This window comes from Cuculus canorus, chromosome 24 (genome assembly GCF_017976375.1).
Source record: "Cuculus canorus isolate bCucCan1 chromosome 24, bCucCan1.pri, whole genome shotgun sequence".
In the NCBI taxonomy this organism is placed as follows: Eukaryota; Metazoa; Chordata; class Aves; order Cuculiformes; family Cuculidae; genus Cuculus; species Cuculus canorus.
In genome coordinates, this window is record NC_071424.1 from 1,063,834 (window position 1) to 1,089,195 (window position 25,362).

General features: G+C 49.8%; 1 protein-coding gene across 1 annotated transcript; it reads right to left on the reverse strand.

Moving 5' to 3' along the window:
- Positions 1–308: 308 nt before the first annotated feature.
- On the reverse strand, positions 309–24,976 carry SLC26A9 (solute carrier family 26 member 9). The gene is made up of 21 exons (XM_009563865.2): positions 24,875–24,976; positions 16,982–17,108; positions 15,409–15,548; positions 15,038–15,148; positions 14,562–14,737; positions 13,976–14,140; positions 12,911–13,063; positions 12,434–12,516; positions 12,002–12,149; positions 11,155–11,268; positions 10,641–10,718; positions 10,205–10,300; positions 8,186–8,292; positions 7,538–7,607; positions 7,227–7,319; positions 6,675–6,791; positions 5,766–6,083; positions 5,462–5,516; positions 4,928–5,073; positions 4,076–4,153; positions 309–3,476 (listed from the first exon to the last, which is right to left on the reverse strand). Exons 2-21 carry the CDS (start codon positions 17,104–17,106, stop codon positions 3,429–3,431), a joined length of 2,421 nt encoding a protein of 806 aa, XP_009562160.2. The 5' UTR covers positions 17,107–17,108; positions 24,875–24,976; the 3' UTR covers positions 309–3,428.
- Between the last annotated feature and the right edge of the window lie 386 nt (positions 24,977–25,362).

Genomic DNA, 25,362 nt, shown 5'->3' on the forward strand with positions numbered 1-25,362 from the left:
CTTGCTCCTGAGACGTTTAAATCCACCTGTTTTTCACAACTATTTACCATTGGCCTGGTTTCACCTGGGAGCATGGTAGAAGACTCAATCTTCCCTTCTTTACAGATGTCTTGTACTGAATTTGAGGATTTATCCCACCATCCCCCAGTGTCCACTATCCCAGGATGCTCAGTCCCAGATGGGATCTGCTGTGCAAAGCCTGCTCTTGAATTCAGCAGAAGCAGCAGGTGATTGTTCACGTATTCTTTATTATCAAAAAAAGAATGAAACCAATATTAAATTAAATAAATTACAAACATTTCTGAGCTGGTTATACATCATGCATTTATCAAGTAATGCCTCAGCTGTTACGCATCAGCATCACTGTTACTTTAATAGTAATAATGGGGCACTAGAAATTAAAGATTTTCTACTCCAGTGTGAATTTGAGCTTCCTTAATTCTCTTGCTTGGATATCAAGACTTTGAACTGGCCACATTGTGCCTCCAGCAATGCCATTTTCCCACCGATGTGGCATTTACTGCCAGAATTGGCCCATGGCTACAGAAATGGTCTCCTTCTTCCTGGGTTGTCAGAATCACAGAATCAGTATCATCAGGACAGCTGCTTGGAAGGCATCTCTCTTGACATCCCATCCACTATGCTTGTAGGAACTTCAAGAAATACAATCTATTCTTTATAGACTGTTGCTCTGAGGTTGCCTGCGTTCCTGAGACTGAAAACAGCCTCCTGTAATTAGCCCGGGATGAAGAACTGGCCAGTGGAATTTTCCTCATTGAAAGGCACCTCGTTGAGGTGATGCCACCTCAGAGACAGAGGAACACTGACCAACTGCTGTAGAATAGGTTTTTGTTCAATTCCACCCATTTCTTTGTTGCTTTTTTCAAACGAGTAACAAAAGGCATAAAGTGATCGCCCTCTGAGGTACTCGGAGAGAATTAATCTCTCAATTTTACTTTCTAGAACAAGCTACATGTGGTTCTGGAAAAAAAACTTTGCTGTCCAAGGTTAAAATAAGTCACAAACTTGGAAATGAAGCATCTTTGGTTTTATTACTCCCTCCTGCAGCACCTAATCAGAAACTGAGGTAGAGAAACGGTGATGTAGAACCAAGCTGGCAGGGTCCTGATGTTGCTTCCTGTCATGGTTGTCTAACTATGATAGTTTGTGAAGCTCTGTTTTCCTTAAAAATGACACAGCTGGGAGCTGCAGGAAAGCTGTACGTTCTCTTCCCAGAAAGCCTTCTAGCAACCTGCTGGCGAATCAGCTCAGTGATGTCTGTGTACTTCAAAACTGCACATGAAATATTTTCAGTATCTCAAGAGTAATAAAATAGAAATAACTTTAAAAAATATTATTTCCTTTCATTATTAAGGCCAGTCTTTGGGGTTTTTTCATTCATGGAAAGATAACAGACTGTCCAGTTGACTTCCATTACTGCTTGTTTGCTTTTTCTTGTTGACTCTTGCATTTTATCCCAGTGCTGGAAATCCTTTGTAGGAGGATTTGAAGTTCAAAGGAAGAAATTGTTTTCATTGCAGTTGAAGACATACTAGTATGTGTCTTTAAATTACATTTTTTATAAACTTATTTTCGTAAAAGCCATATTTGAGGCTCAAATGTGTAGAAGGAAGAAGGGTCCCTTTAGCCCTTGGCTTACGCTTAGATTTTTCAGGCTTTATGTTGTCATCGCTGTCACAACATCAGCACTGGGAAGGAAGGGAAGACATCGGCGAAGGGAACTAAAATAGCTGGTGTGGTTGGCATCACTCAAGTATAAAAGAACTTCATTTTTTTTCGGAATAGTTAAGATCTCAGCTGTCTGACTCTGGGTTAGCGAGGCAGTCTTGTTTGCCTGAGCAGTGGATGGTCCTGGTAGCATCGGTCTGTGGTGGGTTTTAGTGGAAGTCATGGAACATGAAGTATGGAATTGAAATAGCACATACTACACAAGAGTTTTATCTGGCCGCACAAGTGATGATTTGAGAGCTTGTCACCAGAAGGCCTGCACAGCACAAGGTATCACTTGAGCTCATCCCTAGCTGCAGACATGAAGTACACTCAAATTCCCCTTTCACTGCTCTGGATCTATGGCATTGTGAACAGTGTGCAGAAGGAGCTTCCTTTCCTGCCCCTGGATTTGGGGAAAATACATCTCTCCAAAGGCCTCATCCATGTTCTGGACTAAATCTTCTGGTTTCAGTCAACAAGAGGATGGAAAGAGAGTCAGAACATCCTTGGGATGAACGCTGTCATTCCATTCACAGTCTAAGAGCCTTACAGGAAGTAGAAAGATGCCTAAAAACTTCAGAGGGGAGTTGAACCAGACCCTGGGTCTTTTGAACACATACTCAACTGGTCAAACATAATTGGCATCGTGTCCCGTGGGTGCTGAAGAAGTTACAATTCAAACAGCACAGCCCGATTCTATTGATCAAAGCAATGATCTACTGATCAGAGCAGTGTGATATTGATCATCCCTGGGTCAACTTTTGTTTTAGGCCTGTTGATCTGTCAGGTCAGTGATGAAAATTCAGGGTACCTGAAACAACTTTTTATTTTCCCTCCTAGATCCAGCAGGAGAAGTTGAAAGAGAGAAGGAGGCCACCATGCGGGAAGGGCCTGAGGTCAAGGAAAGTGCAATTGGAGATGCTAATGCTAGAAAAAGGGAGAGACCATGGGAAAAGGCAACTGGAAGTAGCCCTACTGAAATAGAGGACCGAGTTCTTCAGGGTGTCAGAACTACAGCCCTGGGTTGGGACAATGGGTTTTGGGATGCTGGGTTGTGGAGAGAGTAGAGTAGGGGGGGTCACAGAGAGAGGCAAGGAGAAAGGCAGCCGTGCTGCAACACAGACACGCAGGGAGATGCAGGGGTTGGCACTTGCCATGCAGACACCCCGAAGGTCAGTGCACATTTCCTTACAAAGCTGTGTCGTTGCACCTTGCAAGAGTTCCTTTTGCTCATGAGTCAAAGCAGTGAAAGGATCTTAATGTTTGCTTGTCTTTCACTTTGTCAGAAAAAGAGGGAGGGAGAAAAGAAACAGGGGATGCCCCAATTGCATAATGCCGGTAGGAGCAGAAGAGTTTGATTGTGCGAGACAAAGGAGAGCGCTTGGCAATAAGGACTAATTGTCCCAGAGTTAAGGCACCTGCCTTCGAATGAACTTTCTTCCCTTCTGTAATTAATGAGATGACATTTCCTGAGTTCCTGCTTCTGCAGATTTCTTTTGTCTGCTCCAGAGTCCATTGCTCGGAATACCAGAAGCAGAGCAGGAGGGAGTGAGGAATTTATCAGTTCAAGAGGTGTGGTGGCCTCTTGCTTTGCAAACTCATTTTATCCCAAGGTAGAAGTGCAGCTCTTCACGAAGGGATGGGAGGGAAGAGTCCGTTTGGGAGGGTTTGCCCGCACGCCGATACTCCCTGTGCACTCACAGAGCTGTCTGGGTCTCTGAGTGGAACATGCTGCCGAACATCTCCTAAAGGGCACATAGAGCACGCCGGGTTAGGGCTGATGCCATGGCACAGACCCAGCAATGTGGGTCAGCAGTTGATCAGTCACACAGAGAAACAACGCCAGCAACTCCAACCCTGCCCAGCCCTCTTTCACAAGGGAAAGCTCGTGGTGGGGAGGTTGCTCTGCTTCCAGCTGTGCATGGATAGCATGGGGAAGGGCAGCATTGGTCCTTCTGGGGACCTGGGGTCAGTGGGTAAAAATCACTTCAGCATTAATGAAGTCTGTGCTGAAAACTTGACCATTGAGCCTTCTTTTGGGCTTGAGCTAAACCTGATTCTCCAAGTTCATCCCAGTGGGTGGAGACCGTGGGTCTGATTGTGACCCTGAGCTATGTGGCCCAGAATGGACTGAAGGATTTCCCCCCAGCTGCTTCTTTGTCCGGGTCCCTGCCAGAGCTCCTCAAGACAGGGATTTTAAATGAGTTTTGCAAAGTGTTACTCTTGCTCACAGTTTCCCTGGCAGTAGCACAGGAGACTTCCCATCTAATAGATCCCAACCACAGCTTCTGGGTTCCACCTTATGTCCACAGCTGGAGAAGGGACCCCTGGCACTAGGACTGACCTCCTCCAAGTTCTTAAACTCTGCGCTGCTTTCATCCACAGACTCATCATAGATGGAGAGCTCTGTCTGAGTTGGCCTCTGTTGGGAAAAAAATCAAATCCACAAATTAGCAGAGGGCAGGATTGAAAGGAGTGAAAAACAATTACTAACCCAATCTTAAAACCTCACAGGTGCTCAAGGAGAAATGCCCAGGAAGAAGAGGCACAGAAAGAATCCTGTTTCAGTTTTGTATCTCCTCTGACTGAGCTGGTGTTTACACATTTCTTTGCTGAGATATGAGATGACTTATTCTCTTGAGACAACTGGCCAACACTGCCCTGGTTCCAGCTCCATTTGTCCTGCAATAAACCAAACTATATTTGGGGAAATGGCCTGTCTGACCCTGTGCTGCCAGCCTGTGCCACCTTCTCCCCTTGGCCCTTTCTCCTCCTCCTTCCTCCAAGGGATGCAGTCACAGATGCTGAGGCTGTTCAGGGACAGGGGCATGTGCTTTGACTTCCTTTCTGAGGGCCAAAATCTGTCTTTGTGCGCAGCAGTGTGTTCCAGCCAACACCAAACTGAGGGCATTTTGGCTTCTCCAGGCTGGGATAACATTAATCTCCCAGCTAGGGGTTTGCAAAAGACATTTACACTTCTGAATTCCCACTGAATTCAAGTCAATCAATAGGTGCTTGGCCCATACGTGAGAATTAGGAGATGAAATATTTTGTTGGATTTAGACCTTTACCACCTGAGAGACAATCAAGAAACTTTGTGAGGTGCAGTATTGAGTAGTAGTTCTTCCTTTGTGCTAACACAGCGTGTAATCTTAATAGTACAATGAGCTGGAGAAAGACTGAGGAGGAAATGTACCTCTTCTAAGATGGGTGGGTGGACAACTTCATTGATATTTGCCAGGGCAAACAGAACAGCGTCATGGATCGTCAGGAAGATGTGACTTTGGTCCAGGCCTCCTTCCTCGAAGACTCCACCTGTGCTAATATCATTGTACACCTGGGCTGGAGGAAGGAGAAGCATGTGAAGAAGAAAGAAACTGAAGAAGAAAGCCTTTGAGAGTGTGCATGACCGTGGTCATCTGAGCTAAGGCAAGGTTGGGATGCGTAGGGAAGAAGCAGGTTTGGTGCAGAAAAGAGACTATAGGGATCTATTTTTCTACATGTTAAATGTGGAGATGTTCCAGTCATATCATGTCCCAAATGAAAAAGACCTGCTACACACAGAGAACAGTGTTTCTTCTGTTCTGTTCTTTCATCTGTTCTGGCTTGGGCTGATGAAAGGCTGACAGCTCACACAGTTTGCATAAGGAACACGAAAAGATCTCCTGTCTGTCAGGAGCACATAAATGGGGGAAGAACACATGGAAACATGTTCTTTGTAGATTCTTACCATGCACGTTTGCCAAGAACACTTTAATCCCAATCTTCTGATAACTGGAACACAACTAGAAGGAGTGAGAGGAGAGAAAGAGGATTAATGACACTCGTGCTCCAGATTTGTGTTTATTCTTTCAGGTATAAGCAGAAGATTTTATGTCTTTTATCCAGGGCTTTACACATGTCCTGGGGATGCTGAAGGAGAAAGCCACACAGACCTTCCGTTGAGGAGGGTAAACTTCTTTATCTGAAGCCCAAGAGAGTAGAAGGTGCCTGGGTGGTATGTTCCTTAGCTATGTTTGTAGTACAGAACTAACCTTGCCCAGTGCTTTGGTGCCCATGAGGTCAACAAAGCACACTCCACTCATGTCCAGGATGATGGTGTGAAAGCTGATATAGGGTGGCGCTGTCATCATAGGGTCAACGTCTCCTGTAGGCATGACATGGAAAGTGCTTCCTTGCAGAGTAGTGGTGCTGCCCAGCTCGCTGGAGGGGTGTACTTGCCCAGCGCTGTTGGCGGATGGACGGAACGTGACGTAGGAGATGCTGGCTCCATTAGCAGTTGTCTGGTTGTTATTGGTATCTGTTGGAGAGGTGCTTTCAAAGTCTTTCTGGAGCTCTTGCAATGACAATGTCTACAGCAAAGCAGAAAGGTGCAGTCAGAGCAGGGCACAACCGGCAGCTCAAGCTGAGATCCTAACATGTGAGTGCACCTGAAGTGGTCAGTAGTATGAAGTGGTTTAGTCATGGAACAGATCCTCCTAGACGCTATGCTAAAGCACGTGGAGGACATGGAGGTGATTAGTGGCAGCCAGCACGGCTTCACCAGGGGCAAATCCTGTATGACCAACTTAGTGGCTTTCTATGATGGGGTAACCCATCTGTTTGCAAACCAAACAGAGTTTGGTTTCCCGTGCAAACATCTGTTTGCAAACCAAACAGAGTTGGTATACCTGGGAAATGTGCTTCAAAAGGGCACTTTTGAACTGAAATCATTACTCAGACACCTCCTTAAAGCAAGAAGACAAGCCTGGTTTCTAGAAAGTCGTCCACCGTGTTTCCATTCTTGCCATCTCTATGGCTTTTATGTTCCCAGGCATTTCCAGTTCTCCTGCAACTTAAGGAGGAATGGAGCTGTGGGTGGGGAGGAAAGGAGGCAAGAGGTGGGAAATGTGGTTAGGGTCTTGTGGTCTTTTCCATCAACACAGGAACCCAAACTGAATTACCTTGTTCTGCTTTAATAAGAAGTTTGGTAGCTTTGTTGGTGGCTGTGCTGTCCCCTTCTCCTGCCGTTTCACATATTTCTTCCTGGCTAAGTACACTTTCCCAGGATCCACCCCAGTCTGTCAGAAAGAGAGAGAAGTCTGTTGTAAAACAGTCTGTTCAGCCCCATAGTCAGGAACTGCTTTTACTTCTCATTTTCCAGCACATGGCACAGGAGGGCACCGGAGTGAGGTGATCCTGATGGCAACCAAACAGCTACATCTCCAGTAGCTCAGGGTACCTCCACTCACAGGAGAAAGAGACCTGCAGTAGCAGGATGTCTCTGCTTTGACAGAGCTTGGAGGAGGAGACCTGCAACGATTCATGCATAACCTCTACAATGAGATCTAGAAACAATCCTGAAGATCAAACAGAAAACAATGGAAGAGTAGAGGATGGATGTGAGCATCTTTTGTGATCATCCTGGGCTTAATTATCTCCGCGTAGCAATACAGGAGAAAGCAAGAACTGTTTGGGATTGGCTGCAAGTGGAAATTTGTTAGGGCATGGCTCACCTTGGCTATAATCTTCTCACGGAATATCTCCGAGTTGGCAAAATACAGTGGTGAGCAGTAGGTCACAATTTTAATCCCATTAAGTTCATGTACCTGCAACAGAGACAAGAGGTCAAACCAGGTGTGACGGGGTGTGTGGGGTTCAGGGTGGCTGGGTGTAAGGTCAAGCTGAACAACAGCTCTCTGCTATCCCTGAAATGAGGAGGTAAGACCTTGCTGAGACAGAAACATGAACTTGAGTTTCCCGATTACATTGGGTACCATGGGCAAAGAACTGCTTTTTCTCCGAGCATGCTTTATCTTCTTCTTACCTTATTGTAGGTTTTAGGGTTCTTGTAGATGTCGGTGGAATTTACTTGGCCCAGGGCAGAGCCGTTACGGCTAGGAGAAAAGAGGCGATGAGAATTAGAGTCATTGTTGAAGGGGAAAGAAAGCTGCTTTGCTTCACATTCCATAGCAGGATTTGAAAATTTGCTTTATGAAAATACTTAGATTTCATCCCTGCAGAGTCTGCAGGGCAAAAAAAGAGTCAGCAGTTTGAGATCCCAGGCTGGAAAATATTAATAAAGGGCTTTGATGGATTAAAAATGGTGTGGAAACTTCACATTGACAGGGCTGCACATTGACAGGGCTTTTTCTTTTTAGGAGCAGGACTTTCTGCTGGGAACTATGCAGGCAGCTTTTCGTGCTGTAGTAAATACCTTCAGACTTCTCCCTGCCTTGGGATGTGCACATCACTAACCAAATGCGGGAGTGGGAATGCAGGCAGTAAATTAGCGCCTGCCAGTCCTGTTTGCACATTCCAGGGGCCGAGGAGGACACCTGCACTCCCCCAGGCTCCTGCCACATGTTCCTGCGAAACACGGGCCGGAGGTCAGTTATAAACATAATCTGTCGTTTATTCTGCCACTGGGAGCTTCGCCTTTTCTTTTAGTTCTTGTAGCTACGTTGGTACTTACAACTGGGTATGGAAAACCACAACCAGCACGGAAAATCCCACACCCACAGCGACTCCGTAGGGAAGGCTCAGGAAGAAAGCGGAGTGGAAGCTCACCAGCCAGACCAACTGCAGAAAGAGAAGAGCATGGCAGGTCATTTTGCTCTACCATGATTGGGAGCACAGTGATGGATGGAAAATGGCTCGGTGCTAATATTCTGTGCCCAAAGAACGACACGGCTGAGGATCAAAAGACTGAGCCATTCTAATGATACAGTTCATTGCAGGCTTTCGCGTGAAACATCACTGCTGGGAAACTTGCCAGAAGTCCCAGATTTTCAGCCATAAAAGCAGTTGGTGTGTTTCTTCACAGCCGCACCAACACCCGCACCGCTCATTCGGTTCAAGAAGTCTCAGCCTAACTCTGAAAAGGCTCTGGCAAATCAGAGCATTTGTTGCTTTGTAACTGCTCCCAGCCCCGAGGAAGCTCCTGTTGCCAGTCAAGAGCATTTCAGGAGTGAGCATCCATCGTAAAACCACCCAAATGACCCGAACACAGAGCAGATCTGATGACAAAGTCTGACCGAGCATAGCAAAACTTGCTCCTCCCCTCGGCTCAGAGCTCTGTCAGTTGTCATATTTATATATTAGCACTTGAGCATCTCCCTCTGTATGAAATGAGTCCTGCTAAGCGTATAAACGTGCCCTCTGAGAGCCATTATCAGGTTATTATAATGCCTGCTAAAATCCAACTTTGACCTTGGACAAATCGGGGTAACTTTGATGACTTCAGCGTCTTAATTTACATGTACAGTGCATATAAATGGCAAGGAAGGCTTCCCTCCATCGAGATTCCTCCCTGAGCTCTATCTGAGGAGTTAACCCTGCAGTTAGCAGTGGAACACAACCTTGAGGTAATGGACACCAATGGCCTGACATCACCCACAAACAGTGTTCCCTGTTTTGGGACAGGAAACTGAATCTAGTTCAAATTCCAAGAAGATTAAGGTCAGAGGAACATAGTTCACTCCACTGGCATCTGCCTGGTCCCCACGCTCCCTGCGTCTGTAGGCTGTCTGTGGTTGCTGGCAGCAAGAGCTTTGTTCCAGGAGAAACAAAGCTCTTGTTCTCCCTTGTCCTCTCCCTGTCCTCTCCCTGTCCTCCCTGTCCTCCCTGATCAAGAAACTCTCCACAGTTTTCCTGGAGCCCCTATCAGTCCTGGAAGCTGCTCTAAGGTCTTCCCAAAGCCTTTTCTTCTCCAGGCTGAACAACCCAAACTCTCAGCCTGTCTTTGTAGCAAAGGTGCTCCAGCCCTCAGATCATCTTTGTGGTCTCCTCTGGACCTTCTATATCATGATCATACCCCTGCAAAATCTTTGCTAATCCATCTTTTCTCCAGCACCTGTTTGAACAGTATTTTGGGAAAGCTCTACATGACTCAGGTCAGCCCCTTTGGACTCCTGATTTCTCTGATAGGGTGGTTTGTTGGGACCTGACAGGATATTGGCTGGGTGTCCACACACACCACTCAGCCATGGGAGACCTGTTCAAACACTGTCTTTCTATGTCAGACATATCCAAATTCCGTTCTCACTCCCCCGCACCCCCTGCCTGGGTTTATACATCAACCAGTGCCTGGAGTCCTTATCACTGTGAAGGGCTCTCCTCACCCTGGAGGGCTATTGTGTGAGTTTTTAAGTCATGACTCGTAGATATTGAGCAGGGCCGGTTAGGCTAGTTCTGGGCAAACAGGCTCCCGCGGTTGATTGGCATTTAAACAGAGCAGGTAATAGTTCAGGTCCCTCTGATATGTGCACTGAGCATGAGGGTGCTCAGCTGGGCAGGACAGGCTCTACCGCTGCTCCGGGTCTCTCTGGCTGGAAGCGTGACCGCACGGGGAGAGAGAAACCCACCTTCTGCAGGGGACTCATACCCACAAAAGCCTGCTGGGGTCCGGGCTGCTCGCCCTGGATCGCACAGCTGTGGGCTGAGCTGCTGGCAGAAGGGCAGCAGATGCCTCCCACCCTCCCCTGGCACTCACGCAGTCCAGCTTGCTCTTCTTCCACAGGTAGAAGGGATCGGCCAGTTGCTTGAGGGAGTTTTTCAGGTTCACCGCGATGAGAGCTCCCAGGACAGACTGTGGAGGAGAGGGGGTCTTATCAGGTGGGATGTGATGTGCGGTGTGGATGTGCCACGTTTTGCAGATGCCTTCTGCAGCATCTACCTTCCCTGGTCCCGTTACCACAAAGGACTGGGAAAGGGCGATGCTCACAAAAATCTCACTTGGATCCAAGCATGATAGTTTAGGGACTACTCTTGCTTCCAGAGTCTCAGTGGAGACAGGAGCCCAGGCCAGGAACAAACCATACTGTGCAATGGTTTGCATCGGGGCTTTTTGGAGCAAGGCTGTGCCTTCGCTTGGGCGTGTGGAGTGTGTGACGCAACGACTGAGCTGTTTGCACAACTGTCTGTGTTACCTTTGGAAGAGGTTCGAGGTAGATCCCCAGAGCCAGCATCGTCACCATGACCACCATGGCCACAAAGAAACTTGCCACCTGCAAGAAAGAAAGAACACACTTCAGCAAACATTGGGGTCTTCCTAAACCCTCCTGGCTCTTTCATCTTCCACTGCTTCAGCCAACAGCACAACTGCTGTATTTCATGTGAGCATACAAAATGCGTTAGGATTTTGCAGGTGTCACAGATAACCCCAACCTTCCCTCACATGGTAGCTCTGCTCAGTTGGAAGAACCAGACTGGGAATGCAGATTTACAGCCCTGCATCTGTGACCAATACAAAGAACCATCCAGGGAACAAAACGGGGTTGAGAAGGGAGGAAATTCTGCTTTTAACAACAGCAGCGTGAAAGACTCAAATGTGGAGCTTCTCCAGACCTGCAGCAGCGATGTCAGGCTGGCAGCACGCAGCAGCTACAGGGGTTTGTTGCCAAGCAGGGTCACATAGGTAGGAGAGGAAGAGGAGGTACTGACCTGTGATTTCCCTCCTGCCCCATCGACGGCGAGAGTGACAGAGAGAGCACAGCAGATGACGTGGATTTTGAAGAAGGATCCAAAGAAGTTGCTGCAACCCAGGGCCAGCATTTCCTGTGGAGATGGGGGAACATGGTCATCAGAAAGGACAGTTGCCCATCCTGCCCTGCCAACCCGTGCAACGTGCCAGGCAGGAGAGAAGGTCTCCAAGTCTGGGGTTTGTGTGGCCAGGGAAGGAGCCTGGGTTCCCTGCTGTGTGTTCCAGACCCTTTCCCTCCAGTTAGAGCTGGGAAAGGGTCTGGGATAGCAAGGAAACCTGGAAGCACAATTCCACATAAACACATTGTCATCTGTTGACACACTAAGGGCAGGGCTTCGTGTGGTATGTGTGGCTGTTATTGAAAGCTGCCACTGTGCCAGTGATGACAAAAGAGGATTATTTAGTGTCCTGCCTCTCACAGTATCTAGGTGACACACCAGGAATCCAGGTCTTTCTCTGCTCAGGGAAAAACACATGTGCCTCGTTGTGTTCCTACAACGTGCAAAAATGCCATCTGCCAGCAGTCAGGGCTGAAGCCTCAGTTCTGGAATGAGAGCAGAGCAGAAAGCTCAGCCTATGGCTTTCTTCCCCTTTGCAGGCTCTCCCCAGTCCATGGGAGGTGGATCTGCCGTGTCCTTTTCACCCCCACATGGCAAGCTGCCATGGGAGCCTGCATGCGTGGGAGCTGCACGTCTCTTTTAAGCAGAACACGTTTGAAAGCTTCCCATTCATGCAGTGAGGTTTTCCTTTCACGCCTGAGAGCAAGGGGAACGGTCATTGACTGCGTCCTTCCAGACCAAGCGTTACCTGGTTGGGGTCCACGTCGTAGCCGTGCTTCGCTGCCAGCGTTCTCCCCATGGCTAAGTTGATCACGTAGCTCACGATGGCGAGCGAGAAAGCTGTGCCGATCATGTCTTTCCACTTGTTCACCAGGGGCAGGGTTGGCGCTGGGAACCTGCACTCAGAGCGGAGGCGAGAAGCAGTTGTGACACTGGTGTCTGGAGAACGGTGAAGTGGGTGAGGAGCTTGTGTGGTCAGGAATGACATAATCCATGTCTACACTGTGGGCAGCTTGAGTGGATGGTGGCAGTGGTGGAGCAGGGCGCAGCAGGGCTGCCTAACAGTGCTGGAAGGGGACTGTCATACACCAGGGAAGAGTGAGGTGCTTTCCAGGCTGCAGGAGGAGAAAGAGGAAGGAAAATGATCCGGAATATGAGTCAGACCAGTACATGCACTTACCCCATGCTGATCTTCCCAACTACTGGCATTCCGTACTTCTCAGGCATGTCAAAGCTGCCAGAGATTGCAGTTGCGACTATGACCTGAAAGTAGAGAGGACAAAGAACAGTAAGCAGAGGGAGCATGAGTTCTCTCAGAATCACTAAGCTTGCTGTGCTCCTGGGGCTGGCAGTAGAATATTAGCACCAAATTTGGGCTAGAAAGGGAGAGAACCTCCCCACGATGAGTTATATTCCACATCCGCAGAATCACCAGGATGCAGGTACAGTCTAACAGGATGAGCTGGGCATCAGAGCTTTCCTCCGTGAGGATGGCCCAGTTTTTGACCCCAGGCTGTTTGGGCGTCACATCAGATTCACTGGATGGATGCTCTACGTGGTGGGCCCTCTGTGAGCAGAAGTGGGTGTCCCAGGGCTGTAAGGTGAGGGGAGAGGCTGTCTCCTGGAGGGTCCGAGGAACAGCTCGTGCATCACTTACGATGATGATCTCCATGGGGATGGGCATCCGGATCTTTTTCATATACTTCAGGTTGAGCTCCTTGACAATCATCAAGAGCACAGCACTGACCAAGGCATAGACCAGGGAGGCCACGTTGGTCTTGGGCAGACCTTTACAAATATCAATGAATGTCTAAAGGGGAGAAAAGAGGAGAAGGTGTCATAGAACCAGCGACTGGACAACACAGACAGCACAATGGAGGACATTTGCTACCAAAGTTGACTGCAGACACCCTGAGATGTGGTGAGGGCTCTATGGGTTGAGCAAAGTGCTAGAAACTGCTGCTGCGAGATCAGCAACCAGCCCTGGGTCTGTACCGTTTGGTTAGAATCAGCATCAGAGAATCCTTTGTGTTAGAAGGGACATTTCCATGTCATCCAGCCCAACCCCCCTGCCCGAGCAGGGACATCTTTAACCAGATCAGGTTGCTCAGATCCCTATCCAACCTGGCCCTGAATGTTTCCAGAGATGGGGCCTGTACCACCGCTCTGGGCAGCCCCTGCCAATGCCTCACCACCCTCAGTGTAAAACATCTCTTCCTTATATCCAGCCTAAATCTGCCCTACCTTAGGTTAAAAAACTAAGTTGGAGTTCTAGCTGTATTAATGGAGGTTGCATCCTTGGAAAATACAGGAAAGCTCTGGAATGGATAAACATGCTCATGGGAAAAGTTTCATAGAATCACAGAACCATTAATGTTGGAAAAGACCTCTAAGATCACCAAGTCAAACCATCAAACCATTTCTGTTGCTAACAGTTGTGTAAGACTCCTGCTGTAAAGGAACACAGTTGATGTCCTCCCCAAATCCCAGGTGCATGTTATTAGTTCTAATTAGAAACTACCAGACGAGGGCTCAGATGATGCTGTATATACAACGGCAGCAGCGTAGCTGGGCTGAGAGCAGTGCAGCCGTGTCCCCCCTCCCTCCAGCCTTTCCTCCATCCGAGCCCCCCTTCCCCTAGCGAGGGAGCAGTGATGCCTCAGTGTGGTGGTCACCAGGGGAGGACGTGCAGGGAAGGACCCTGCCCAGAGCACCCACTTACATAGACGATAGCTAAGGGCCCGGTGTAAGACGGGACTGTCAAGCCGAAGACGTACTTGAGCACGGAGATGAGGATCTGCAACCCTGCTGCTGTCATGAAGCCCCTGATGAAAGACTCGGAGAGGTAGATAGCGACAAAGCCGAACTGCACGAATCCCAGGCACAGCTAGGGTGGGACAGACAAACGTTATTAGGAGCACGCCAGCCTGAAAGGGCGAGGTGCAGAGCCCTGAGCGTGCTGGCATCGAGCCACTCTGCTGGGAAACAGGGTGCATCCCTCCCACGCGGCTGAAACGCGGGCAGGGCTGAGCAACCTGGCCGGGAGCAGGGATGGGGAGAGGAGAGCTGCAGGGTGCTGAGGTGTCATCACCGGCTGCAATCCCGCTCCAGGGCTCAGCCTCACCCTTGGCTGATCCATTTGGAGAATTTCACACTAGGATCTCCCCTAAAAACCTCTATGCTGAGGCATCACCTCCCTAGAAACGGGGCCTCTTCTGGCATCTGCTTACACCATTTCTGCTCCAGGGACACCGTGTGGGTCAGGTCTGGCCAGAGGACACAGCAGAGGCGATGCAGTCAGTCCTTACCTGTATGATGGCTGTCAGGCAGGCTAAAGTGGCAGAGATCTCCAGCCTGGCCGCTTCCAGGGCTGTGGTATTCACACTGGTCTCGTTGGTGGTGTGGTTGAAGTACTGGAAGTCTGACTCTGGAGCCAGCTCATTGCAGACATTGCCAACAATAATGCTGATGACTGCAAAAGTACCTGCAGCACAATGAGTGATGTCAGTAATTTTTTTCTAGACAGCATCTTGTCCTGGAAGGCACTTGGGAAGGTTAAGCTGTACAGATGGAGACACCCAGCCCATCACCGAGGACAGCCCTGCAGTGGGATGCAGGAGCGATTCATCGGGAGGAGATCCTGCTGTGCAGCTAGACTCGGGGATCCCATAAACCCCCGATGAACCAAACATGCCCAGACATCTCTATTCTGGGACACGTTGGGTGTTTCCCGACAGCTGGTCTTTCATTGCCTTGTGCAGACAATTGCTCTGCAGACCCTTACCTGGGACCATCTGGTGGATACCGCCAAGGAAGAGGTATGTCACCAAGGGGAAGAAGGAGGAGTAGAGCCCATTGACGGGAGGCAGATTGGCCAGCAGCGCAAAGGCCATCCCTGGAAAACACAAGGGACATTGGGAGGTCATCCAAGTCCGGGCAGCTGGCATCAGCCCCCTTCACTGGTCACACTCAAATCAGCTCCGAGAAGATGACGTGGCCAGCACTGACCTCTCCTTTCTGAGCAGCAGAGGCCAAAGAGGGCAGGGAAGGGCACCACAGAGAAATATAGAGACAACCAGGTCACAGGTAGAGCTTGGATTTATACATGTCAACAGTAAAGGTAGCTACACCCTCCCAAAAGTCATTGGGTCTCACCTTGTGGCACTTGAATTGTCCCCGCACTGAGCCCACCGAGAACATCAGGCAAAATGTAGTCCTTAATTTTATACTTGGGAAGCCACACGAGTATTGGGAAGAGGCTGAAGAGGATGAGTTTGAATCTGGAAGCTGAACATCTAGAGGACACAAACCAAAAATCAAATGAGTAAAGAAGAAAAGAAGCAAGTGAGGTGGGAAGCGAGCAGGGAAGGAAGCAAGGAAGGATCTTCCTAGGAATGTCTCAACCTTTCTCCCACACCAAATCCTGAGCCTAGTTTTTGGTGCCCAGTCCTCCCCGGTGAGTGCAAGGGCTGGATATGCCATGGAGGATTATTATGGGGTTGTTGCTGACTCTATGTGAGGCCCCAGTGCTGCCACATCTGAACGAACCTGCACAGGGTGAAAGATTTCACTCCGTAGTATCTTGAATCTTTGTTTCTAATACCCTTAATATGGGGTGGGTGAGACGTAGAGAGGAAACCCAGCTGAGAGTTTCACGAGGCACTGCACCAAGCCAAAGATGAACTTTTTAAGATGCTTGGCCAAAAAGAAAAAAAAACCAAACCAAACCAAACATCTTATTTCATCTGCAATCAGAAGATTGCTTCTGGGTTGACACATGCAATATCTCATATCTCTACCTGCTAACGTGTGCTCTCTCTCTCCTGTATTACCACCTTCGTTTTTCCAAGGAATGGAGATAGATTTCTAAGACAGCGATCAACAGGATAACTCATTCTTATTTACATAATTATTAATCTTGCTTTAAGGAAAGCCAATACTATTTTTAATGAGAAAACTGATAAAAAGAAATTCCATCCAGAAAGCTTGAAGAAATAATTCCCACGCTCATCCTTTCATCACCAATTGTGTCTTTTTTATTATTAAAAAAAATTTGGAAAACAGAGCCCCAAATCCCAAATGCACTCAGTGCAAACTGTTCTACTTCTTTGCCTTAGAGCATAACCTCTGAGGCAGTGAAAGGAGCCACCAGCTTCGCTTGCTACAGTAGAATTTGCATTTCTCTTTTATCCAGCAGAGCCCTGAAGATCACAGAATGAATCATAGAGTGGTTTGGGATGGAAGGGACCTCAAAGCCCATCCAGTCCTGTCCACCCCCCGCTGGATCAGGTTATTCCAAGCCCCATCCAACCTGGCCTGGAACCCCTCCAGGGATGGGGCAGCACCACTGCTCTGGGCAACCTGGGACGGGGCAGGGACACCCTTATTGTGAAGAATTTCTTCCTAATGCCCAATCTAAATCTTCCTCTTTCCAATATAAAGCCATTCTCCCTCGTCCTCTCCCTGCCCCCCTTGACCCAGAGCCCCTTCCCAGCTTTCCTGGAGCCCCTCTCAGCGCTGGAAGCTGCTCCAATAGCCTTCTCTTCTCCAGGCTGAACAACCCAAACTCTCAGCCTGTCTTTGTAGCAGAGGTGCTCCAGCCCTCAGATCATCTTTGTGGGCTCACCTGGACCTGTATATCTGGAACTGTATCTCCAGGTCTGAATTAAACCCCAGTCCCAGGCCAAGTCTGCTTTCCATTTGCCCCCGCTATAGCATTCCGTGTTACCTGAAAAAGTTCTTAAATTTTTCTCCAATGGGGTAACTTCTGCTTTTCTTCTCAAACTCTTCATCGAAGAGACTGACCGAGTACGCAGGGCGTTCGATGACATAGCGAGGCCTGGCGTGGTTCATCTCTGGATCATTTAATTTTTTCCCAGAATAAAAAAAAAAATAAAATAAAAAGATAAAGCGAAGCCAAGAATGCAACTGGAGCTGACCCCACCTGCAGTATAACAGACTGGACACCTCCAGCCTCTGGGAGCCCTCCCCGAACATCTCCACCCTAAATAGTTTCCCTGTGGCGCAGAGGCAGGTCCTGGGAGTGGCTTCTCCCAGCAGCAGGGGCTGCTGCTCCCCAGCTCAGGGAGCCTTTCCCAGCCGTTGGAGGTGATGCTAACGAGCGATGCCGCATGAAGGGGACCGGAGAGCGTCCTGGATTGTCTGGCAGATGAGCATGGGTGTTAAGCGTAGCTCTGCCAGTGCCTGCCTTTTTGCCTTGGGCAAGTCACTTGACCTTTCTCATGCTGCGGTTCCACCACCTGCCCGTGGAGCTGGCCGGGCTTTGCCATGCTGGGCAGCCCCGGCACCGCGGTTGAGTGTCCATAGAATCATGGAATGGTTTGGGTTAGAAAGGATCTTAAAGCCCATCCAGTTCCACCTCTGGATTGCCTCCCACGGGATCAGGGGCTCCAAGCCCCATCCAGCCTGGCCTGGAACCCCTCCAGGGATGGGGCAGCACCACTGCTCTGGGCAACCTGGGCCAGGGCCTCCCCACCCTCACAGCAAAACATTTCTGCCTGAGATCTCATCTCGTTCTCCCCTCTTTCAGGTGAAAATCATTCCCCTTCAACCTATCCCCTGCCCTTCTTGACCAGGAGCCCCTCCCCAGCTTTCCTGGAGCCCCTTTCAGTCCTGGAAGCTGCTCTAAGGTCTCCCTGGAGCCTTCTCTTCTCCAGGCTGAACAACCCCAACTCTCTCAGCCTGGCCTTGTAGAGGAAGGTCTGTTTGAGATGTTCCTCTTGCACTGCTGAGCGCTCTCAGCTGCGCTTGGCAGCCTCCCTACTTCTCACTTGCCAAGAGAGGCTGTGGACAGCCCTTGGTTTATCCAAGGAAGTGATACACAGAAAGAGAACTGTTGCTAACTCATTTCAGTGATGAAGGTGTCAAAACATCTGGGTGGAGTAGTCCTGCCCAGTATCTGGGTCTCACCAAAGAAAGGCGATGAACTGCAGAGAGCCCTTATTTTACTATGATCAGTGATGCCTGGGAAGAGGGAAGGATTATTATGGACTGGAGAGGCTGGGGGTGGAGGGAGGAAGTGGTCAGATATAAACCAAGGATCTTGGTAATTATTTGTGGTGTGACGTGTTAGATGGGTCATTGCCCAACGCAGTGATAGAAGAGGAGGTGGAAAAAGCTGGTGATTCAGGTAGGAATACGTATCAAGAATCATCATCCAGGTGGCTTAGAGCTTATGGACTGAACCTATAAGATCTTTCCCTCTCCTCTTTTGGCACTGTGAGTGCTGCTGGTGTCAGCACACCTCGACACTGAGTTCAGTGGAACAAAAATGGAGCAAAATATCCATCCGTAGGACTCGTGCCAGACCTCACTGATAAGCAGTTACCTCAGAGCAGGGGCTGGAAGGCGTGAGTAATGAGTTAGCAGAGTGGCCCAGCAGTCCAGGGCAGGAATGAAAGGATGATACAGGCAGCCGAAACTTTGGGGAGAATTTAGGTCAACAGAATCATTATGCTAATAGGAGCTAATGGGTTTGGAAAGGGAGGTCATCAACCCCACTCCTGCAGTGGATGCTTTAGTGATCACAGGGGCAATCAAGTTCAGTTGGCTGTAAAACAGCCCCCCCAAAGGTGTGTTTCTGATTCCAGACTCTGATCTGCACCCACCTGGGATGAACCCCAGCCTGTGTCTTTGGAGGACCATGTGGCTGAAAGAGGAGACATGTCCCTCTGCCTGCATCAGCAGGTGCTTCATCCAGTGCCCTCTGCAGGCGTGCGCACACTGGCATCCCTGCTGCTCCTTTTCAGCTGGAGATACTCTTCCAAGAGCAATTATGAGCTTTACCTTTTGGACGATTGGTGGAGGCCAAGGCTAAGCAGTGTCCTAGGCTCTTTCCCAATCCCTACACTCATACCAGAAAATGCTCATTATTCCCTGGCTGTCCCTCATCAGTCTGCACCAGCCTTGTCCCTGCCTCCAGATCCCGTAGCTGAGCAGGTTCCCACCGTGCTCAGCCTTTCTCCGGGTCCCAGCCCCTCAGCTCTGCTTTAGCTTTCCACTTCTCCCTCAGGAATATTTTGTAGCCCAGATCCAACAGCAGGTTTCTAAGGGGTGATAGAGCCAGATGAGTTTCTGGTGCAAGAAGACTCAGTCAGCTTTGCTTCTCAGCCCCGTCGCTTGCCGAGCAGCGCGCCTGCCCTCAGACAGACTGAACCAGCCCATTCTATCACACCTCTTTAATGAATTTTTCCTGCTGAGCGAAAGTGCTGGCGGTCAGGAAAAATAATAAACAGGGCATGTATAAAGGGAAAAATATCCCCATGATTAAATTCCATCTTAAACAAACAGGCTAGTGATGTCAGCGTCTCGGACAGAGTCAAGTTCTTGACATGGCTTATCACTGGCCTTGCCCTAGATCAAACAGCAGGTTAAACCTTTGAGATTTCAGAATTAAAGTGAACGAGCTGTGTTCCTGAACAAAAGACAAACCCAGCTGGCCTGGTGTTGATGGGATAAGACGACAGCGAGCTGTAGAGCTGGGTTAAATCCTGCAGCTGGGGCAGGATGCTGAGGCAATGCAATGTGTGTAGAGAAAACAGCAAAGGACCAGTAAGTTGCTGCATTGCAGGATTTTCAGGAGCTCTGATCCAGTGTGGGCACGGATGGATATAAAGGACAAGGTCTGGAGGAAGAGGTCCGAGTGCAGACCTCACATCACAAGCTCTTCGTGAAGGCCTTTCCTCCATTGCGTTGGCTGCTGTGGATGATGCTGAGAAACATGATGTTTGACCTCGGTGATAAGTCTACCGAGCCTGGGCTTCTGGAGAAACTGTGACACACTGAGTACATACCTGTGATGCGATACTTGGAGCAAGCAACAAATGAAGGCAGAACTGCTTTGGTCCAAGGATTTGATGGGGGTGAAAGGTGGTGTCCCAGCAGGTCATCAGCTGAGAGTCCTATTATTTCATACCTGGCTGATCCCTGCTCTGCCAGTCTCAAACCAGCCTCTGCATGCCAAGCACAGACCTTTTTTTCCCACTGTTGTGCTTACTAAGCACTTATCTTCTGTCCCTGTGCTGGTGATAGCTGTGTTTGGGAAGAGGAAAGTCACATTGAAGTTTCTGGTTAGCGTTGATAAGAACGATTGGCATAAAGCCACTTACCTGTGCTGGCCTGGACACAGAAAACAGTCTCCAGTCCAAGGAATGTGAGTCAAAATTCAGTGGGAAAGCAATCTGATCACTTTCTTATGTGTAATATAAGGGCTTAAACTGATCCTGACGCAAGGGCTGGACGTTCAGGGAATGCCTCTGCTCTGCTTCAGGGAGAAAAATTCAGTGCTCTAAGTCCTGATTCCTCCTTTGTCCCCTTTCCATCACCCCCACCCCTGACCCCTTGCACAAGGCAATGCACACACAGATCTCCTCCCTGATCACTTCTCAGCAGACAGGGTTCAGAGGTCCGGTCCCTTCTGAATCTTTGGTGAATCTTCATTAAAAACATCTCTCTCCCAGCTCCATTGCCCAAGAAAGGGTTGTAAAAAACAGCTCTCCCGTGCCCCAGGAGGCAAGGTCTGCCTGGAGAAGGCAAGCACAGGTGCAAGGGTTTGGTTGCGACACCAGGACAAGGTCTTGACTCTTGTTCCCCTGAATTAATGCCTTCAGCACTGCGTCCACCACAGCTCCCACCCAGCCTCCCACTTATGGCTCCGGCCACACCTGCCCAGGGAGCCCCGGGGCAACATGATGAAAGCACTGAAGTCTCACAAGATCAGGTGAGGAAGCCATCACCTCCTGCCCTGGAACCTGTGCTGTGCTTCCTCACTGAGGCATGGCATGGGGAATCATAGAATCCTAGAATGGGTTGGGTTGGAAGGGACCTCAAAGCCCATCCAATCCCACCCCTGCCATGGGCAGGGACACCTCCCGCTGGATCAGGGGCTCCAAGCCCCTTCCAACCTGGCCTGGAACCCTTCCAGAGATGGGGCAGCACCACTGCTCTGGGCACCCTGGGCCAGGGCCTCCCCACCCTCACAGCAAAACATTTCTCAATGAAATCTCATCTCAATCTCCCTTTTTTGAGCTTAAAACTATTCCCCCTCAACCTCTCCCTGCACTCCCTGATCCAGAGCCCCTCCCCAGCTTTCCTGGAGCCCCTTTCAGTCCTGGAAGCTGCTCTAAGGACTCCCCACAGCCTTCTCTTCTCCAGGCTGAACTATCCCAAGAGGAGGACAGGGTGGCTGCGTTGCTGGATGCTCCCCCAGATTGAACTCTGCTTCACCCTTCCACTGCTTGCCCGCTTCCCTCTCCCTTTCACGCCTCTGGTGTCGAGCTGGGCTCACAAAGCAGACAGGCAAGGAGGAAAAGGAGGTTTCTGCTGTCAGTCAGTTCAGGTATTTCAAAAGGATGTTGTATAATTCATCTCCGCTATCAGGCGCCAATCAGCCCAGCAGATCCGCCCCCGTGCTCCCGGGTTGTTCACTCTCTCTGACCTCCTGGCACCAGGGACAGGCAAGGACCACGTCTGGCTGATGGGCTACTCTGACAGGTCATCACCAAGGGACCCCCAACACACCCGCTCCGGTTGGTGTCTTCAGGGGCGCCACTTGACTGCGCACACCCTTTTGCTGAGTTAAAATCATAGAATCCTGGAATGGTTTGGGTTGGAAGGGACCTTAAAACCCGTCCAGTTCCAACCCTGATCATCCTTGTAGCCTCCTCTAGACCCATTCCAACAGCTCCATCTCCTTTTTATGTTGAGGATTCCAGAACTGGACGCAGTATTCCAGATGAGGTCTCCCAAGAGAGGAACAGAGGGACAGAATCCCCTCCCTCCCTGCTGCCCACGCTGCTTTGGATGCAGCACAGGACACGGTTGGTTTCTGGGCTGTGAGCGCACATTGCTGCTCATGTCGAGCTTCTCATCAACCAGCACCCCAAGTCCTTCTCTGCAGAGCTGCTCTCAGTCACATCATCCCCCATCCCGTATTGAAACCGCTTCGATCCGCTTTAGGTATTTTTTCACCCTTGGCTCTGAATTGTCATTGGGTTCATGCAAAAATGGTCTGATTCAGGAAGAAAGCACCTCACAGTGGTACTGCCACATCTGGCACAATTATATGGGGAAAAACGTCTTTCCTGGTAATCTGGGGAAGGGGAGAGGCAGAAGCAGGGAAGCGGTGGTTGCATTTCAGGGGGCTGCATGCACCGTGCTATGAGCACACACAGCATTTGGCCGTGGGGTTAAAGTTTTTCTTAACCTCTGCCCTTTGGAAACAGAAGCAGGTGATGCTACGACAGCGTACAGAGCAGACATGAAAAATATCCTATCACAAAAACAGCTCAGGAAAGAGAAAATGCCAGAGTATGGAAAGTTCAGTACGAACATAGCTCTTTCAGTCAGTTTTGCACGAGCAGCACACAAGAACTATTGTGATGGTTGGTGGGATAAAACCCAACAGAGAAGGTGAAAGAGGGATAGAGGTGCTGGGAGGTGTGGGCTGGCCCTGCTTGTGGCCCAGAGGAGCTGCAGGTAGCGGCTTCGGGGTCCAAGAGGAGAAATCTCTGCTTCCCTCCCTCTCCCACCTTCCCATCCCATGGCACCATGCTGCAACCTCAGCTTTAACGCCCCCCATCCTGTCCTCCGCTCCTATGCTTTTGCCATGGAGCAGCCAGCCATTACATCAATGTTTTCTTTTTGGTTAGATTAAATATTTGGAGTGTTAAATAGGTGATTTCCATAAGGCAGATGGTCCTTTTCTTTTAAGCGACCCAGCCCAGCGCAGGCACCCGGCAGGGGCACAGCACTGCGCTCTTGTTCTGCCGTCGCTGGGCCGGTGCCAATGTTTGATGTACCACTTCACATGAGTTTCTAACCAAACTAGCTCTGCACTTGGTAACCAGAATAATAAGATCTACAGACATCTGCCAGCTACGGAAGGTGAAGCCAAAGCGTTTGGCTCAAAGGGTGTTTATTGAGTGAAATGCTTATATTCAGCAGCTCGGCTTCTGCTCTTTTCAATGCTGTTGTGATTGTTGCAATGCCGTGGGCACGGGGATCTGCTCTGCGCTGAGACCAGGGCAACGAGCCTGGATTTGCCCACTCTTTCTGTGATTTATTTGATTACCCCACTTGTTCTCAACCCAACCCTCACTCTCCATGACTTTCATAGTCGCTTCCAGTTCCTTCCTGACGGAGGGCTGTGCTGGGGGAGGCAGCAGGCTGCTGCGATTCGGGATGCGGATATAACCCCATCTCAGTCCCCGTGTCCTGCAGTCTCCCAGAGGCGTCACCTTGCTGCCGTGCTGGGCTCAGGCTGCCAGCTCCGTAACAGCATCTGAGTCTGCCCTCTGGAAAGCAGCGTGTCCATCCTCCCCATCCCCTCACCGCTCCCTCGGAGTACAGAGACATCAAGGTGGGAGCAAGGAAGGCTGAAAAGTGGACTTAAAAGAAGGAGAAGTGGTGGTGTCCCTCTCTGCCATGAATCCCTGCTCTCCTTGTGCCTCTGACTCTGTGAAGAGCAGGTGGGCAGTGCAAATCCTGAGGAATTCAGAAGTCTGCAGACTGCAGCATACTTGCCTGCAAACCCTTGTTTGGGATGCCTACCGAGATCTTCCTCCTGCCCCTGGAGATTTGCTCTTGGAGAAGGAAAAACACCTCTGGGGTCACCCAGTCCATCCTCCCCCAGAGGAAGAAGGTGCAAGTGCAATTTGCTACTGGAAATATCTGACCTGGGGCAGAAATACTGTGTGACCAGCAACAAATGTGGCTCCAAGGACTTATCTTCAAGGGAAAGGAGAACAGGTCTCCAGCCTAATTTTTCAGGCTGCTTACAAATAAGGTGTGGACTATTTTTATCAGGGCAAAGCAGAAAGCATCGTAGCTGCGTGAACAGCGGTGGAGTAGGCTTATGGGAATATTTCCTGTGATCTATATTTGAGGGACACTGCCCAAACTGGAGCTAAACTTCCCACGAAATGGCACTGGGAGGAGCTGGAGACCCCATGCCCTGTCTGACAGGGCTCATCTGGGGGAACATCTCATTCCCAGTTTTAAGATTCCCTGCTAATCTGATTGCGTGTCCGCAGCCGTGCATCCGTGCACCAGGGTAACCTGTGCAGCAAAGACCCCTTGCCTGGGTTAGATTCTTGTGCACAGCTGGTGCTCCTCAACCATTGCCTGAAGGTGCTGGGCTCCACATCCTTTCTCCCTGTTCCTCTATGTGCAAATTTGAGCTGCAACATCCTTGGGATAGGGACTGCTTTACATAGTCCCATGCACAGAAAGTTCTGATCATAGCCAGGATCCAGAAACAGAGGGTCTCTCATCAGCTATGCCAGACAAATCTCCCCACGGATCTCAGCGGGAGCCAGCCAGGATAAGATGGCAGGATTTATTCTAGCAATAATTAATTCATGTATTTGGCTCTTCCAGCCTCTCTTCATAAATCAAGCTCTTGGATCGTCGGTGTTGCTAATTCCTGAGTAAATCTGCTGCTGTAAATCCTCTTTGCAAAAGGAGGGAGAAAAAGAGAAGGGGGGGAAATAGAAGTACCAGTTCTCCAAATACTGAAACTCACACCCAGTGGCTGTGCAACCAGAGTGTAAATCCCCCACGCCCACCCAGACAAAGAGCACGATTGTTGGAGCTGGGTTACCTGCGCCTTGCCAGGCGGAGAAAGGGCCGATTCTGCGAGGGGAGCTGCAGATGTGGCGAGAAAGCCCAGGCAGAGAGGTGCTCCCAAGGAGGTGTGCAGAGGTCTGTGCTCAAATAAGCCAGTGAGTCATTTATAAATCACCTCAGTCAAGGGGACCGAGGGCTGTGCTCGGCGCCTGATTGGCTTGGAGGAGGTAATTGCAAGCAAGTACACCCAAGCTAAGCCCAGAAGATAGCCAGAGGAGATAAGGAGAGATCTGAAGAGGGACAAGGGCTTTTTTGGATGTCCCCCCTCACCCCACCCGTTCCGTTTGATCCCCTTTGCGGGTCCCTCCATGCTCCCGGTGACAATAGCTCATATTCACCATCACCCCGGGCCCCCTCCCTTGCCTTCTTTGGACTCAGGGCAGGAGAAGATGCTTTTGTTGGCCTGGATGAGTTTGCCGGTGCGGTGGGTAGCGTCTCCCTGGCCTTTGTGCTCTGGCTGAC

Bases quoted from the DNA above. Each gene is read 5' to 3' on its own strand.
- SLC26A9 (XM_009563865.2), bottom strand. From the start codon at position 17,106: ATGAACCACGCCAGGCCTCGCTATGTCATCGAACGCCCTGCGTACTCG. The intron at 15,149-15,408 runs GTGAGACCCAAT...TGTGTTTTCCAG, and splicing joins GACAATTCAAGTGCCACAAG to GGATGGCCTTTGCGCTGCTG. The intron at 10,301-10,640 runs GTAACACAGACA...TCTCCTCCACAG, and splicing joins ACCTCGAACCTCTTCCAAAG to TCTGTCCTGGGAGCTCTCAT.